We start from the raw sequence: 19,542 nt of genomic DNA, 5'->3' as shown, positions 1-19,542 counted from the left end.
AGGCTAAGTTTAATCTTGATGTAACATCACAATACAAAAACAGCAAATTGATACTCACTCTTTTCTTCTAAACAGGATAATTTCCATTTAAGCTTCTTCCTCAGGGTCCATTTTGTTTCCCTTTAACAAATTCCGATAGCACTCTGACTCTTTAAAATAAGACTTCAGAGATCAAAAGGCACAACCCATTATCAAAGAGTGAAAAAGATAATTTGAATAAATTGCATATGCTGTGTATTTATGTGTATATCATATTTTTTTAAAAACTTCACCAATTTGTGAGAGGTAAACCTAATCCTACCTTAATCACTCATAAATTGATTTTTCACCTCAAACTTAGTAGTTTTTCTATTCTGTTGTCCAAGTCATTAATAAAAAATAATCCCTTACCTTACTTAATAAATTAGTCATCACTGTAATTTTACCCCTCTTGCTTTTACCTCCTCATTATCCCAAGTAACCCTGCATCCTACTGACAATGGTATGTTCAGTTTCTAACTTGTCTAAGAACCTGAGATATGAGTCAGAAACAAAACTACTCTCAAGATTTATTACAGCTATTACCTTCTCTCCAGCTGCTAAAGTGTCAGACTCACAAAGGAAATCGATTGATTTGACACAACTATTTCTCAGAAGCTACATTGGCCATGACTGAGTATTTGTGATCTTATAAGAATTTGCAAATTGATTTTCAATGGTGACAATTTTTTCTGTAAATTATATGTCATGCCCTGAACAGACAATATGGATATTGACTACAAATAATTTGACAATTACTTCTCATCTTTCTAGTGTTAAAATAAGCCCGTATTGACAGTGTTCTTCTATGAAATCCAATTACTAAACAAAACACTTGCATTTTCTTTAATGTTAAGTCACTTAGGTTTTATTAAACTTTAGCGATTTAGGTTTTATTAAACTTTAGCAGAATAAACTCAGGGCCCTAAGAAATATTGTATAAACACCTGATGATTTGAAAACAACCTTAATATGTTTTATTTTCGTCTCTCTTGTCCCTTTTGGCCCTCGAGAACAAGGGTCTTTAAAAAAAAGCAGCATTATTTTAAAAAATATACCATCAGATGTTCGTTAGCTATATTTCCAGCACCATCTGAAAGAGAATATATTCTCGTTTAGTATCTTGAAACTCATGGTAAATTTACATATAAATTATAAAAATTTTAAATATCTTTAATCTAAAATTCTTCCCAGTTGTTGTTTTAGCCTCTAGCTTGATCTCTAAATGCAGGGTATTTCTTTGTAGCTGGAACCCGGCCTACTTTATATTTAATAGGACACTTGTGATGTATTACAGCTTTATACAGCTGTTGGTTTAGTTTTTTTGGTCACCTGTTTTCCATCTCTTCCTATTACATTGGAAAATTTAATCTGGTCATTCATTTTGCAAATGTTTTTCCAAAGAACATCAGGTCCTCCAATATACTTTTGAGGTTTACTTTCTTTTCTATTGAATCTAATATTTCCCTTTATTTCTGCCCATTTATTTTATTTAAATTGATTTAACTTTGTTTTTCAGGTTATTCTCCTTTCTTTCATTAGAATCCTAAATCCCATGTGTTCATGACCACTCTCAGGGAGGCTGCCTTTCACCTTTAAATCCTCAACCAAGGCCTCTCTGAATATAGACCTGGGAGGTAGGAAAACCTGTATTCTGATTTTTAGTCCTTGAAACTTATTCCCTTTTGACCTCGTATTCTGTCTGCTTCAGTTTACAATTGGTAAAATAAGGATATGGCTAATATGCATCTTAATTATAGTGCTGGAAATTTTTTTCACTAGCATTTTGATAGGTTTTAGAAGAACCTAAGCCAAAACTGATCATCTTGCGGACTCTTAACAGACTTTTGCATATAAACATCTTCAAAATCAATGGAAAAGAGCATAATGATCTTTGTTATACAGGATAAAATAGATTGTAAACATCTTATCTAAGGGGCATGCATGAATTATTTTAAGAAATGTTTTAAGTTCTGCTGAATTCTTAAAATATATAGATTCAATAGAAAACCTAGATTAAATCTCCAACACTAGCAGCTTAAAAAAAAAAAGAAAAGAAAAAAGAATAGAGTACGAGTTTAGAAATGTTTTCTACCAGTAAGAGAAGCTAAAATATAGACTGTGATGAAGTTGTATACTCTGAGATCAAACCTGAGTAAGACATGTACTGACCGATGGTTTCTCAATTCTGTCAGACTTAATGTTCCCTTGTTTCAACAAAGATTTTGTTATATTCATTTTATTATCCTGAAACTAAATTCAGAAATAATTTAACTTACTTGTAAAAGAGGAACATCATTTCTTAACTATAAAATAAAAGAGAGATAAAAGGAAAACGGTTTATAATCACATGATATTTCTCTCAATATGTTGATCTTCAAATGTGACTGTACTAGACGACATAATGCAGTAATTAGACATAAGAAAAAGAATTGGCTTTAAGTGCATTGAAGACATGATTAAACAGTTCACATAAGTACAGAATAAAATAGCAGAGCTGAATAAAATGAAGGAGTTTGGGTAGATAACAAAATAAAAACCACTATTGGAATTAATAGTAACATATTGGACTTATTTATATATGAATTTTAAAAATAGCTGAAACAAAAGTGGAATTATGAATAATATACCAAGATAAAGTGGGGACGAGGAAGAATGAGGAAGTATAATATTCTCACAAATGAGCTGGCCCTTGCTTTAAATGATTCCTTGTGTGATAATATGCAACAGTAATGAATTGCATAGAAGAAAGAAATCCAAGTAAATGTTAGGACATATATTCATCCCCAACACTTAAAAAAGACCTTTCAGGCCATATGCCTTCGTAAACAGTGGGAACTAGAAGATGGATTGAAAGAAATGGCCATCAAGATATTCTGGAGAAGTAGCAGATTTCTAGGGAGTTGTTAGGGTGCTATTGGAAACAAACAGGCAATCCCAAGACAAATCATTTCAAATATTTAATTTTTACCACATAGATTTTATTGTATCACACATCACTTTACATATATAGGAGAACAATAATATGAAGTAATGATTTGTAGTGTGATTCCTATAATTCTCTGCAAATTTAATAATATTCAGTTCTAACATTTAAAAAAAAGATTCAAATCTCTTCATTTATACATTTGCACATGACCACTACAAACACAGATTATACCTCAAGTCTGAAATTTTGTATCAGCAACAATTTTGTATCAACAAAAGGAGTGTAGCTCCAGCTCCAAAATGCTGAACATTTTGGAAAATCATGGTAAAGTTCTGAATAAAACAGTGTAAAAACTTGCCCTCTACATTGTAGTTGTAGCTCTGGAATGCTCAATGTGTATTAAAATCATCCTCAAAGTACACTGTACTCTTTATATGTGAACCACTTAGGTTTGAGGTTCAGATCATTATAAAGAGATTATTATAAACATGAATGCCCATTGGGACATATGGAACAATTTTTCAAGGTGAGACTATAGCCACCCTCCATCGTTTTGACAAATAAAAATGCCCCACAAATGCCTCTCGGGTGAAGTACAATCATAGTTGAGACCACTTGCTTATCAGTGCAGCCAATCCAATGGAGTTTATTGGAACTGGTCACAAGGATAATCAAAGTATATTTCAAAGTTCCGTTCTGCCTTAACATCATACATGATCCATGTTTTTATCCAGTTTTTAAAATAATTTTTGTAGGCAATCTGCTACAGAAATCCAACATATAGAAGGATGATAGAGACATAGTATTGAAAAAATGGGCTAACGGGTTTTAAATACAATTTAATTTTATACCTAAGCTCAACCTTCTGTAATCTCTTATCAGTATCGCTGTAAGCAGTCAAATTACCTAAGTGAAAATATGACATTAGAGTGGGGGAAAAGACAATATCAAGAAATCTGAAGTCCTAGAATATTTTGAAATTTTAAATACTGAGATATAGGCCTGGGATGTAGCCATAGAATGATAGAAAAAAAGGAAACACTATTGAGGATACTTTCCAATAATAAATTAGTGGTGTGAGGTGGGGACTTCTACAAAGACCTGGAGAGTGGGGTCAGAGTCTGAGCTGAAGTCTAGATTAATGTGGTGCCACTTTTGGCTCTTCTGTCCTTGTTATGTAAATAGGAAAGAGTGAGAATCTACATGCAAATGAGAACATACTGGGCAATAAATGTTCAGAGAGCTCAATGACAGTTATTACCTAGGTGGACTTGGCCATCATCATGGATAAAACTCAGGGACTAAATAGAAATCCACCTCAAGAACACAATATTTGCTACATAGATAAAAATTATCTTAAAATCACTTTAAACTTTTACAATAATCAAATATAAACTTTTTAAACAAATGCAGTAGGATTTTTCTCCAATGTAACTTGAAGTAAGTGATGGATAATTTTTTCTTAGCATTATATTTGATCTGAATAGATTGATTATTGTGGTCCAAAATATACAATCTATAAATCTAATTTCAACTCTCGATACTTCACTTGGTATATAAAGTACACTTTTTATTCCTCAACTGTGTTAGTTTCATTCTGAACAAGGGAAAACAAAGGCAAAATGTGTTGGTTAGCAAGTTCATTCACACAGTTTGTATGTTTTAAGGACTCTCTGAAGCAGAAAGATAATAGCTGCATAATACTTGTGGGCTCAGGATTTTTCTAAAACTCTTCCTGATGCCAATTTTTAAGAACTACGTAATGGTAAAAGTAACATTAGCCATTACACAAGAAACTCAGGTGCATTTTCTGACTATCCATAAGCACCAGACCATAGGTGTAGCAAAAGATGTAGCTGGTCACTGTACTTTTTCTTAATAAGTGGGGGTTGGGGTTGGAGGGGGAGGAGTCCTGGCATCTTGCCAAATTATCTGCAGGAAAGAAATGTCAGATGTGACCAGGGTCTGATAAAGGGTACAAACTTCCAGCCATAAGATGTATAAGTTCTGAGGATCTAATGAACAACATGGTTTAAAAAAGGAAAAATAAGGAACTACCAACCCCAGATATGTCCTATTACCTAGTTATGGTCACTTCTATTGTAAATCACGTTTGCCAAAGCACTCCACTGATATGCTTTGTTTTGTTTTTCCCCTCAAAAAATGGTCAGTCAAATCTAAATGAAAGAAAAAAGAAAAAGAAGGCAAAGATTTTAAAATCCCACAGAGGATCCTAGAGTTTGCAATTGAGTACACACACACACACACACACACACACACAAAATAGATGTGCCCTTCTCAGTCTTATCTGAAATTTCTCCATCTGGGCTTAACTCTCCTGGAATCTCTGCAAAACATTTTGTAGAGGTAATAGAAACATATAAAAAACCCATCTGGCTTGTCACTTTTCATGTCACAGAGAGGAGAATAATAGAAATTGGAACAGGGTAGATAGCAGGGTCAGAAATTTGATGCCCGACATGGGTTTAACCATAGGCTAGTCCTTCCTTGAATAATCCCTGGATTATAAAAATAAATTCTTTGGAAACTTTGAAGGTAAAATTTGGCCAATAATAGAAGGTGGAGATTTTTCTTTTATTCCAGAGTTTTGAAAAATGTGCAATAATAGCTAAAGCCACCATGTACTCTCTGGATACTCACGTGCCGTTCCACGTGGCTGACGGTGACCCTAAACCTTGACTCCAGGTGTCAGCTAGCCAAATGTAGTCACACCTGAATCAGGGTCACATTGGTCATGGATCACTAGCAGGTCATTCAGGACCATCTCTTTTTCTATTTCTCCTGATACTGCTTTTACAAATACTTTCCAATTTTTTTAGGACCTTTTAATCATATCAAGTCAAGCCTCCTGGGATCCACATCGGATTCAAACCTCAACAAATACAGCACCATCAACAAGATTCCACAGCTCACTCTAAATTTTTCAGATGTCAAAACTGAAAAAAAGAATACCTCCCCTCCTTCTTCTGATAAAACCATTATTGCACCCAAGGTTAAAGATCGAACACACAATGTAACAGAGAAAGTTACCCAGGTAGGACACGATTTTATTATCAATTTCAACTGTTTGTAAGGTTCTATTCTGCAGCATAAAACGCATTCTTTTTCCTATGAATGACTCTCAAGAGAGGTAAGCCATTTATTTGCACTCCAATATATCTTGAGACATTGGGTGACTCTCACCCAATAGATAGATTGTGATCTTTTCTATTATAAGACTAAGCAAAAATGGGCTTGGTATCGCTGTTCTCTTTGTTGCAGAGATGGTTAACCTGCTATTCATCATGTTTGAACATTTATGGTTTTGTTGCCAACTCTTGCATTATTAAAGTGTGCTTTTTTATTATAATGGATGTGTCTATTGAAGCTTTAGGTGACTAATTGGTATTTACTCTTAACTGCAGCCTCCTTTGTTGCACTTACTCTACTAAGTAGAGTCAGATAAGTCAGCTGACTTGGGGAAAAGAACTGTCTGAGATGATGAAAAGTCAGAGTAAAACAATATGTTTCTCAGTAACAATATTTTATTGTTTTCAAATAAATATTGTATGTTGAACAGGATAAAAAGGTACTGCCTAGCAGAAGACATGCTTTAAAGAATGGAGAAAAATGATTTGTACTTATTATATCAAAATACCAACCTAAGCAATACCTAGCTTTTGCTTACAATGCACTTACATTGTTGGGAATTCATGACTCTAAAATTTGTATCAAGTAAACAGGTTTTTTTTTTGTTTCTTTTGCTTTTTTTTTTTTTTTTTTTTACAAATTACTTAGTAAATTTGCTTACCAGATCTTTTCAGACACTGTTACAATACAAAGATCAACTTGACCCCAATCTCTATCCCAAGCATTGAAGATGTTTCATTAATAAGATTTTTCTGTAATTATAATCATTAAGAACAATGCTTTAGTAGCTTGTAAATAGCCTCTTCTGTGTGGGCTGATAGCTATGTAAAGACCACAAGTCAGCAGTAAATAGACCTGAGAACTCCCTATTTACTTGAAATAGGAAATTATACATGCCATACTCTAATGTAAATTTTTATGTTTATGTAGTAATGAAGCTTTCTACCCTTGGCATTTTGTTCTTAACTTAGTAATCTGGGCTTAACAGTGGTCAATGAATTGTATTAGCACCATTTTGATGGCTTTGAATTTTACTTGTAATTTTTTTTACCTTAAAAACTCTAATACTTGCAGACAGTAACCATAATATGGGTATATAGAAATTAAGAGATGTTAGAAATTGCACAGAAGGCTGATTGCAGATATTAGGGTTGGGGCCCTGGCAGTAGCATAAGTGAGTAAAGGAGGCAGGGTGACACAGCAGGATGGGGTTGGACTGTAGGCAACTGCAGAGTACAGACCCCTCTGTAGATGGCGGCCACTTAGCTCTAACCAATTCTGGTCATTCAGGAATGCTTGACCAATGTTTCCAAATCTCCCAATTTTAAAAAGAAGCTGGAAATTCAGAATTCATGGTAAACTTAATTTCTAAATGTCGGCAAACTAATTCAAAAATGCTGTTTTGTTTGTTTGGCCAAACAAAACATACCTGAAGGCCTATTCAAAGTGTGATCTTTGAATAGCTGTCATGCGCTTGGTCCACCATAGGGCCCACCCTGTCCTGCCATGTTCAATAGGCCCACTGTACCAGAGATGGGGACACACATGGGGATCAGAAGTGGCACCTACGTGCTCCATCTTTCTGAGCCTGGTGAGAGGGAAACATTTATACAAATAGCCACAATGAAATCATATTAATAAAGAATACAGGAACACAGGTTAGGGGAAAAGTAATTATACTTTAATGGGAGAATTTTCAGAGGAAAAAAAGAGAGAATGGGACATTTAAACTAGATCTAGAAGGTTACTTATTCAATTGGGTAGTAAGTGATGTTTAAGAACATAACTGATTGTCACATGCACTTGTGTTTTAATTCTGGATAAGTCATTCACTGTGTGCCTTAGAGACAAATACCATTTATTGTGTGACATTGAGGCCAGTTTTAGCGATGACAAAAGTTATTTCTCAGTATTGTTATAAAACATAAATAAAATGCTGTATGGAAAGTGTTCATAACAGTGATAACTAAGTACATAGCAATTAATGTCAGCCATTATTCTGTTTATTAATGTTCCTGTATGACCACTCTCTGCCCTCCTCATCCATCTCTACAGGATCCTTTTGTCCTTACATCACCAGGGCCTTATAGGACACCTGGCAGAGTGTTCATGAAATATTTATTTGTGGAAGGAAGGAAGGAAGGAAGGAAGGAAGGAAGGAAGGAAGGAAGGAAGGAAGGAAGGAAGGAAGGAAGGAAGGAAGGAAGGAAGGAAGAGAGGGAGGGAGGGAGGAAGAAAAAGGGAAAGAGAAGTTGGCCAAGTGGACAAGGGAACGGGTGAGAACCCCAGGCACGGAAAACAAGAACAAAGCTGTACAAAGTTGTAGGCACAAAAGTCCGTGTACCTTATCAGAGCAAGTGGTTTCCTGGCCAGAGAGAGGCTAGGCTGGGCAGGGGCTTATTTCAGGTGGGGGAGCTGCTGAAAGTTTCCCGTCTAGATGGTTCTTCTCTACCTTTTTTCATGTAAGTGCCTTGGGGGTCTGAGTAAAATGCAATAGCTGTCATCAAAAGTTTATTTTAGAGTCTCATGCTTTCTCTTTAAATCCCTGTAACTTTTATATTTAGCTCCATAATATTATGGAACTAATATTTAAAATAGTAAATATTTTAACATTTTAAAAATTGTTCTAAACTACTTACCACTGAGGGAATCTGTATCCCATGAAAAGGACCCATACTTTTTCTTTTTCTACAGCTTCTCATACTTCACCCAAATCATGAAGTACCCCTCCCCACAGTCTCCAGAATACCTCAGTTGGATAAATGTGGTGCAGGCAAAAAAAACCTTTTTAAGATATTAGAAGATTAGAATTGACTCTGTTTTATAAAGGACCACTTTCCTTTCTTGTTCTCTCTCTCTCTCTCTCTCTCTCTCTCTCTCTCTCTCTCTCTCTCTCTCTCTCTCTCTCTCTCTTCTCTCTCTCAATGTGAAAAATACAGTGATCAGAAGGAGATTATGGAGACAGATAGAACACTGAAATGTCTGGCTATGGTTCTGGCCAGAAATGATGAGGGACTGAAAAAAGGCTGAGACAGGAAATTAGAAAGAAGAGGATTGGTAGGAATACTCTATCCTCTTTTTAGTGCCTCCTTTAGCTTTTTGTAACAAGCCTTCCAGTTGTCCACATGTCAAACCAAAAAAAGTAGAGATCAAATATTGAGAAATTTCTCCTACAGACATAGCTTCTGGAAATTTTGTTTAAGCACTTGAAAGCAGGGTGATCCTTTAACTATGTTCTCATTTAGTGTTTGTGAAGTTTCCTGATAATGGCTGTCTCTGGAATTACGATATTCACAACATATATTACTTGTCCCTTAGTCACTGGAAAAACGTAGTAGTAACCCAGAGACTTTATCACTACCTTTGTTAGACTGACATGGAAATTCTCCTTGTTTGGATATTCACAACGTATTTGCTGTAGGCAGTCAGCCATATTTTCTTTATCTGATGTTCTTATTTGTTTTATTCCCTTAACACATTTGTGGTAATATTTTCTTCAAAAGAGATCAGGGTTTTGTTGACAGATCATCCCACAGAGAGTTTTAACTGTCATTCTGAGCACAAACAATAGAGCAGACATAAATTTTAAAAAAGAAGGTATAAATGAAAGGAACAATTGATCTCTGATCACATTATGCTCTCTCCCATATGAAGTTTATTATGCATTGGCTAATTATTAATTGGTCAATTAGTTATTTGCCTCCCTAGCTAGACTAAGCTTCTTCAGAGTATGGACCATGTCATTCATTCATTCAAGCATTCATCTATTTGTTTATTCACTCAATAAGCATTTATTGAGAGCTAGCATGTGCAGTACTAGGTTTGGGGAATCCATGCTAAAAGGCAAATTCTCTGCCTTCAAAAAGTGAGGGAGACCGACAAGTACATTACATAGGCATTACAGTGCAGCGTGAAGTATTTCACTACAGGTACACTCAGAGTGCAGAAGGTGCTGGGAGAGGAAACATTGCCTATATTGGGAGTTTAGGGTAGTGGTTGGGAAATATAAACTGATGAGTTTTGAAGCTTGAGAAGTTTCCGAGGTTAGGAATTAGTATCTGGAGTGGGGCACACTTGGGGAACTATGGGTATCAATGAATGAGTGAAGCATGAAGTATTTGATTTGTATCACCAGTGCACAGCATAACACACAACACATAAGAAGAATCCTAAAAGATCCAGAAATGGACCACTGAAAGTACTGGAGAGAATTAAACAAGAGTAAATCTGTGGGTCAAAAATCCCTAAAGCAAATGCATGACTTCTAAATTCTCCCTTTGGTCTAGATTCCCATTCTTTCTGTTGTTTTAGGCCCAAAAACCCCTTCTATTGGCTGCTCTTGCAGGCCAGATTTCTGGAATGCATCAGCTCTTTATGTCATAGTCCATCTGACCTTCTCTATTCATTAGAAAAAATAGAAAATAACTCTCAGAGGGTATGGATTTGTTTGTTTGTTTGTTTGTTTGTTTGTTTGTTTGTTTATCTTAACTACAATCCAGCTAGTACCGACTGATGTCTAGTAAGTTCTACCTCAGGGAGGCAAGACCTTGGTTGGTCAATTTCTGCCAAATTCAGTGCAATGGTGAAGAGAAAATAATGAATTAGAGGAAAAGTGGGGTGGAGAACAAAAGGTCTGCTTTTATTATGCAGTTGTGCTTCTTCATTGAGAATTAAATTCTTGGCTATGTCCACTAGACTTTTGCACTTTTGTATGATTTCATCATTCCTGAGGCTAGTTCTAGTTCCAGTTCAAATGTTATGCTAATTTTCAGGATAAAATGTATTGTTTTGTTGTCATGTTCTGCTTTAACAAGTTTAGTATTAGATCCCTCTCCCTAGATACATATGAGTATCAAAAACGGTTTATAAAATGTGGTTTCCAAAGCTCTATTGGCCAGTCACGTGAGACTGTATCGGTCAATGCTGTAACAGAATGAAACAGAAGCCCAGCTGGAACCACCGTAAGCAAAAAATGAAAGGAAGAGAAACAGCCTATTGGCTCACATAACCTACAAGTAAAAGGGCAGATCTGCCTTGGGGCATGCCATCATTCTTTGTTTGAACAGCTGGTAACATTCTTTCCCCTTGAGCCCTGCTTTCTTCTGCATTGACTTCACTCCTCTCCCCACCTGATGAAAGCCAGGACATCAGACTCTCCTGTCTCAAAGAATACTCACGCTTGGTGATCGGATAAGAACCGCCTTCTAGTGTCCATATCATTCCTGAGAAAGTGGGCTCCAATTGGCCAACCTCAGTCCTGTGCTCATCCTCATGATGGAAGATGTGTAGCTCCCTGACTGACTGATGACCACACTAGAAAAACTCAATGGGGGAGGACAGTCTCTAAGGAAGAACAGACAACTGTGCTCCATTGCAAAAATGAAGATAGGAATTCAGATTAACTGTCTCTCTCTCTCTCTCTCTCTCTCTCTCTCTCTCTCTCTCTCTCTCTCTCTCTCTCTCTCTCACACACACACACACACACACAAACACACACACACACACATACACACACAGTGAGTAGTACATATTCATGCTAAAAGGTAAATTATCTGCCTTCAAAAGGTGAAAGGACAGACAAGTACAGTACGTAGGTGTTACAGTGCAGCGTGAAGTGCTGGGGAGGTACTCGGGACACAGAAGTATAAAACCCAGTATCAGCAATCAAGGGGTTATAAACTACTGGGAAAAACACAATACAACAATATACAATAACAGCATTTACAACTGTTCATGTAATAAATTCTACATTATATTACAAAAAACTGAATGTAGTTTGATTTTTTGACTCAATACTTGTCAAATTATGACCAAATAGCTTTATAACTTATTACTGAAGAGGAATGCCTTGTGATTTTAACAGAAACCCATATCGGCTTCATGAGAAAGTAAGATTTTTGAAGCAGCTAAGTGAACAGGAGATTTCAATGTGGAAAAGAGAGGATGAGAAAGAGATTTACCACTAGTCTGCAAGTATACTTTCCAATAGCTTCACTAAGGAAAGCACTCAAGAAAATTGGTTTTGACAGTCATCACAGAGACGTAGGTCACAAGAACAAAATTTATAAATATTGAAAATGCCATATAATCTTGAACTCTACATAGAACTTTAAAGCCAAAATAGATTCCCATTGTTTTGGATTCATTTAAGTATATTACTGTCATGAAAATAGAATTATGATAGATTTAATAATAGCTGACATTGACTAAGCATTTACTAAGTGCCAGGCTCTATGCTAAGCGCTTTAATGGATTATTGATTTTAATCCACATAACAGTCCTGAGTTGGTGTTAATGTTATCATTTTCATTTTATAGATGAGAGATCAAGCTTAGAAAGAAACGAAGCAACTTGCCCAGGTCACATATAGTAAATGGTGAAGTAGCCTTCAAACTGAGGCTACCTGACTCCAAATGTGAAGTTCGTAACCTTTAAAGTACACTCTCTTTTTGATTCAGTTCCATTTCCTTATCTGTCCCCTCAGAAGTTAGCATAGCATTTGGACATTCCTGTAACATTTGGCTGTATGACAATATGTCATATTCTGAAAGCTTAGTAGTAACTAATTAGAAAAGTAAGTCTACAGAAATAGAAAGAGAATGTTATAGATTTTCCCAAAAACTCCTCAAACTCCAAAAAGCTAAATAAAACCGAAAGAGAATATGATCAATCTTCTCCAAAACTCCTCAAACTGCAGAAAGCTGAATAAAACCATGCTTAACAAGGGAGCTTCATTTCAGCATTAGCTCTTTTTTTTTTTTTTTTTTTTTTTTTTAGCATTAGCTCTTGTTTAAGGTTATATCTTTTTATTTTTTTAATGCCGATTTTAGATTAGGATGGATAGATTTTGCTTTTTGTTGGTGGCATGCCACAGTTGCAAGAAAAGCAAAAGTACATTGATTACTGACATAAAGAAGAGCTTAAAGATTATAGCCTATTGCTTTCCACTGAACTTTGTCCATTGTAAATATATACTCGTTATCTCTTTATATAATTCAATAACTCTCAATTTATACTTACTTTGAGAGAACTCCAAGATATTATTTATAATTCAGTACTTCTTTAGAAATGGAGATTGATTTAGAATAGAGAGACATTGACTTCATTTTATTATCTAATATTTAAAATTATGAATGTGTGCAATTTTTGTATGTTATACCTTAATAAAGCTAAAAAATAATTTATCATCTCAGGCTTAATACTACAATATTTCCTAATGCGTTCCGTATTTTCCCCCAAATTGAATAAACTTCATCCTAAATTCCCTTCAATGACAGTATTTTAAAAAAATGTCTTCCAGATACAATTACAGATTCAAAGTGGTTTAATTTAATAGAGCGATACTTTTCAGCAATATCACTGTAATTCTGCCTCCAATTCTGACACCAGCTGGATGGCCTACAACTCAACACAATTCTGACATTATCTACCTGGAGATAGCATCAGATGCCACAGGTTAAGGTTTCAGTCCCACAAGACTGCCCCCTCCCACTTCAGACACCCATTGCAAATCCAGATTTTTCCATGCTTCTGACTGAACGGTTGTAAATTGGAGATTCCCATTACCCCTCCTTCAGTTCAATTATTTTGCTAGAGGAACTCACAGAACTCAGGAAACCCATGTATTAACTAGATTGTCTATTTATTACAAAGGATATTAAAGGATACAAATCAATAGCCAAATGAAGAGATACAAAGGAAGAGATCCTGAACAAAGGAGCTTCTGTATCCATGGAGTTTGGGCCTGGAAACATCATGTAGAAGTGTTCTGGTTTACCATCCTGGAAGTTTTATGAACCCCCTTTATTATTTTTTTTAATGGAGGCTTCATTAAATAGGCATGATTGATTGACTCATGGGCCATTGTTGATGGATTTAACCTCCAGCCCCTCTCCCTGCCCACCCCCCGCAGAGGTGAAACTACCCCTCTAATCACATAGTTGGTTCCTTTGGTAACCAGCTTCCATCTTTACTCCATTTAAATTTAGGACTTTCCAAAAGTCACCACATTTGCATAAAAGAAGACACATTTAACTCTATCATCACTTAGGAAATTTCAAAGGTTTAAGAACTCTGTTCCAGCAATACAGGACTAACACCAAATATAGGAGTATATTTCTTATAATAAATCACAGTATCACAGTCATGAATGAAAGATTACACTTAATTAAAAACGTTTTTCAACAATTATTTTATAGTCTCATTGATTCTCATTCTTGAAGTTACAAAAAACAAAATTCACATTCCTACAGTAGGATTTAAATGTTTTCATAAACTTTTCTTTTTGCTCAAACTAATATAAATATCAAGCAAACCTCCACAAAACTGTGTAGATCATCTTAAACTACCCAAAATAGTAATAATCACAAAATTCCAAATTAAATTTGAAATGCAATATGTATTCAAAATTGCTTCTTAACACTTCCAATTTAATATGACATTGGTTTTATTAACATTAACATTTTGTCATGTTATCTGTTGTCTTACTACTATTTATAGAATACAATCAAACTTGGTTTAGCAAAATACAAATCCTCATCTATTATTGTCCCCATATACTGGATTTGGTCTATGTCCATACATACAAGTTGAAATGAAAAACAATATAAATGGATGATGCAAGTTGGAGTAAAGCACATTGATCAGGATACTTATGGATTCAGTATTTGTGAGTGCTTACTAAATGTCTGTCAAACTATTATGTACAATGGTGATACAAAAACATATTAAGTCAAGGTTTTTACTTTCAAGAGCCTATGACTGAATACAAAGCTTTGATATTTGATATTCTGGATTATGTTGTCAAGGTTTCTCTAGGCAAATAAATATTTTCTGTAATTTTGTCAGTATAAGGAAAACATAAAAAGTAGCTATAGACATATAAGTAGAAATTGATTAGTGCAAGAGTGTTATGTGCTGCATACATATTTAAAAATAATATAAGGATGTTCATTATTTGGAAAGGTAAGTATAATTAAAAAAAAAAACCAAGGAGTTAATTTTCTATTTTTACTAAATATTATATGCATATCAAAACTGACCATGATTCTGAAAGAAAAAACAATAAAATGCACCTAAGCCATTAAAAACAAACTGAAACTGACCATTGCTTGCTGACATATATTCTAAATAAAATAAAATTTCATTTCAGTTTAAAACAGCTTAATAAGCTCAAAAATCATACTTATCTGTATTCTAGATGATGAAAGAAAATATCCATATGGAATCCTGGTAGACAATAAGAGCCACAGCTTGTTGGGGAAGCATGTATGTATAATTGCTTTTAAAAAGCATGTTTGGCTTTGTAAATTAATTGCACATTTTTAATTGAAGGGAGGAAAACAATTGCCTCCTTTAAAAGTTCTGTCAGCAAAGAAAGCAGGTTGAAATTGATAGATGCTTGAAATAAAGAAGTAAAATACAAGTGGTCAGAAGAGACAAGTAAAAATAATTTAGTTTAGCCTCCATAGCAATTGCCTGGTTGCTATGGCAATGGAGACAGGAAGATTGCAGGTACTTGTTACCAAGATGATTCAATTTTGATCCCCCCCAGTTAGTGTGAGCCTTGAGTTACAGTCACACCCAAGAACAAAAGGAAAGCACTGGAAGGAAAGTCCCTTTGCTCATTTGCCCTCCTGGCCTAGGGGTTGGGACAAACAGTTCCAGATGGGTTGCCTAATGAAAGTGAGCAGAAACAGTAACGTTTCCATATTTCACAGAATAAGTGTTAGTCAAAGGGTTTTTAATCAGATATGTACATCCAGAGCAGACATGGCGTTTTCACACACAAGCACCCCAAGGTCTTGTCATGTTTGTTAAGTGGCTGTGAAAACTATTCCTTGAGTTAGGAAGTGCATTCAACCATGGAATTTTATTGAGAAGGAAATCCCAAATAAGAAAGTAAAGTAAAATAAAATAAAATAATAATATAAAATAAAATAAAAGTCCCATTGGTTGTCTGGGTGATGAAATTGTGGGTGATCTATTTTCCTCCCTAGCTAGCTCTACCTCTCTGAACTATGTGAACCACATTTATAATGGAAAACATGTAATTAGATAATAAACCCTCTAAAACTCAATTGCTTTGAAAGAGTTCGTTAAAAAGTAGTTAATCTTCCTAGAATTTTAAAATTCAAAGGATTCTTAGATATCATCCTTCCTAGGGTTTTTTGGTGTTTTTTTTTTTCCCCCCAAACTTCCTGATCAATGGATCCTTTCTCTCTCCCTCTTCCCTTCCACTGCCTGGAAATTCAGTAAGTTTCAATGAAGCCTGAAACTTCTGAATTTTTAACTATCTCCATTCCAATTGCAACCTCCATTTCCAGATTACTAAGATAAGGCAAAGTTGGGAAACGTGAATGCTGTCCAGTCCTTTTCTTTTGCAGTTAAAGAAGCTGTAAAGAGAAACCAGTAGAGACCTAGGTTTCCTATTCCTTCAGTTGTTATTGTACATTGTATCTCTTTCCGTAGATTTCTTGATCAGTTAACTGGTTCAGTTATATATTCTTGTGATGTTTTAATTATAATGTTTTTGTTTTATCAAAAAGACATGCTAGTTCTTATTGATGCAATTCACACTGGGCAACAGGCTTACTTTCATGGGGGAACTACTTCCATATTGAATTGCTGAACACACCCTCAAAGAAATGATGTGCATTTAAGAGAGTACCTAAGCCGGAGTGTTCTAAAGGATCTTCTTCAGAATATTGGTCTCATAGGTGTTGCCTAAAAGAAAAATTTTTTTTGTCAAATGATACCCACAGCAGATTAACCCAGCAGATTAGTACATTAAAAATTCTGAGAAGTTCTAAATTAATATTGCTTTACCCAATATTTCTCAACATTTTTTATGATAAAAACTGTTTTTTATTCTCTGTTTGTTTATATATAATACCTATTATTATTCTGAGGAAATCATTTTTAAGGGAAGATTCTTTAAGAAATATTGGTCTAGACAATGCTTTTTCACAGAGAACGAGGAGCACTGTATATTCAACTCAGACATGGATGCATTAGAAATTTTAAAACTTTTAAAGAACATTGGGACAGGCATGAAATAAGAGTGGTGAGAAGTGGGGCAGTACCTAAGAGTGTACAAGCTGAAAACTTGAAATTCTTCCCTTCTAGGTTCTTGCATAGTCTAATAATTAACATAACCTAAGACAGGTTAAGAGGAGAAAAACAAATTCTATTGTGTAGAGGAGCCCAAAAAACAGGACTCTAAAATAGGTAATTAAGGTTTGTATGCTACTCTGAGCTAAGGAGAAGTAGTAGGGTTTGGGGCTTTAAAGGGGAAAAAGACAATTTAGAGGAAGGTGAGAAGAGTAATGTTTGGTAAAGAAATGTTTGCCTTGCCATGCAGATAAGTCTCCCGATAAAAAGTTAATTTTGGCGTTAGCATTAGCTCTCTCCTTGTACAGGCCCTCTATCTAATTTTTTTTTAGGCAGTGAAAGGGGAGGTAAACAGCTCTTACTGCATCTGTTAGATCTTGATTGTCTTCAGCTCCAAATAATCCACATGCCAAAGTGGTATATTTTTGAGTCACATATTCTGCTGCCCCTCAGTAAGAAGTACACTCTCCCTCCTTATTTTAAAGAAGTACTCAGATTTCTCTCTAACTATGTACCAAATGTTGAACATAGCTCAGAAGAGCTGGAGAAAATAGCATCTACATTTCCTTTTCTTTTTTAAATCCCATCTATATTTCCTTTTCTGTTTTAAATTTGTCTGTTACAATTTACCTGTATTTTGAAGCCTACTCCTTTAGAATCACTTAGGTAAAAAGGGGGAAATATGGGCCTCAGGGTCATGGAGAAGAGAATTAAAAAGTGCCTAAATCTTTCTTCTGGGAGTACGGTAGTTAAAGTTGCCTTTCTGTTGTATTTTGTTTGCCATTGACTTGAGAATAGAGAACCCTCTTTTTCTGCCCCTTGTCTCAATGTGAGATTGATGGTACTAAGAATGTCACTTCAATGTTGGGGACAGATGAGGTGGCCTGTGGTGTAAAGTGAACCAGGTTATATAAACATACTCTTTTTCATACACCTGGTCTCCTCTAGTTCCTTTTGGTCTCTTGGTTTTTCTTTTCAGATGTGGCAGAAAATATTTAAAAATGGTCTGCTGCCAGGTCTCACTCCTAGTGCCTATTCATCCCTCTCACATTTGAACTGAAGAATCAAGCTGACAAATCCCATACCTTTATTAGGAAGCCAGTCTCAATTTTCAGGTCATGGCAACAACACTAGGTGAATTTGAGTGGAGTTAAAAGAAATAAAAAAATTAAAAAAGAACGTAATAGAAAGAAAAATTCTAGCTCTGTTTCTTGGTTGACTGGAAGTTGTCAGTTGAGCTGTGCAATCCTGTTTAAGATAATAAACTGTCATTTATAAATTATGCCCATAGCTATATCCATTATTCGTGGGTTACTATTGGAAAAGAGTGATTTCAGGCCCCTAAATTTTCCTACCTGTAGGCACCTGAATTACTTCCAAAATTGAGTATGATACTACCTCTCATGCCTTCTCATTTATTTTCTACGACTGTTAGATCCTACCAGCCCACTTTGTGTTTCCAGTGAACAGAGAACAGAGACTTCTTTCCCCTTTTCTACATTTTCCTCTATGGAAATGAATTAATAAATCCTGATGCACAGAGTGCTTTAATTCTAGTAAATGGACAACTACAAGTATGAGATTTCAGTAGAAAATTAAGTTTTAGAAAAAGTATTTTCCAAAGAACAAGTATTGCTTTTCACTCTACACTACCTATTGTTTGAAAGGGAGTGAAAACTAAGTCATTAACCTCCTGGATATTAAAAAGAGAGAAATCATCATATTTTTACATTCTAGAATTATTTTATATTATTTGTAAAATAAATTAAAACTGCCCCTCAGTTTAGACTTCTGATTAGTCATTTTAAGATTCTGAATATGTTTCTTACACAGACTCCCTCAAATTTGCCTGTATTTGAAGCCAAACTACTCCTTTCGAATCATTGAGGTAGAAAGGGGAAAACAATCAGTGTGCAGGGAATTTGAAGAAATCTGGGCTCAGAGGCAGTTTTGTTCCATCCTGAAACTTCAACCGCCCCCAACCCCTATTTTATTTTATTTTATTTTTTCAGTTCAGGGAAAACAACAGAAACACAGATATTTTAGTTGCTGTTTCATTTCCATGCAGTGATCTTTCTTCTCTGGCCTCTCTAGCTGCCAATGAAAGAATGATCACACATAGTATGGCTAGATTAGGGTTCACCCTGATGATTGTGGTCTCTCTGGTTTCTTTACTATGTTATTGCCATACCAACAAAAAAAAAAATTAAAAAATGTAATAGAGAGAAATGCTCTATTGTTATTGTAAAAGAAATCTCCTTTACAAAAATACATGAATATCTTAATGCAATTATTACCCTAGTTTTGGAACTTGTATTCCTTACAAGTGCTAG

General features: G+C 35.1%; 1 protein-coding gene across 4 annotated transcripts in view; it reads left to right on the top strand.

Annotated features, from left to right (window-relative positions):
* Window positions 1-19,542, top strand: part of KCNH7 (potassium voltage-gated channel subfamily H member 7) — a 441,540-nt gene that overhangs the window by 320,797 nt on the left and 101,201 nt on the right. For all 4 annotated transcript variants that reach the window (XM_081052826.1, XM_081052825.1, XM_081052824.1 and 1 more), the window contains one exon: window positions 5,788-6,002. In XM_081052826.1, coding sequence (XP_080908952.1) covers window positions 5,788-6,002 — 215 coding nt within the window. The remainder of the gene's footprint in view (window positions 1-5,787; window positions 6,003-19,542) is intronic.

The sequence above is a fragment of the Rhinolophus hipposideros genome, assembly GCF_964194185.1.
Source record: "Rhinolophus hipposideros genome assembly, chromosome: 6".
NCBI classification, from domain to species: domain Eukaryota; kingdom Metazoa; phylum Chordata; class Mammalia; order Chiroptera; family Rhinolophidae; genus Rhinolophus; species Rhinolophus hipposideros.
This window is presented reverse-complemented; position numbering and strand designations above follow the sequence as displayed.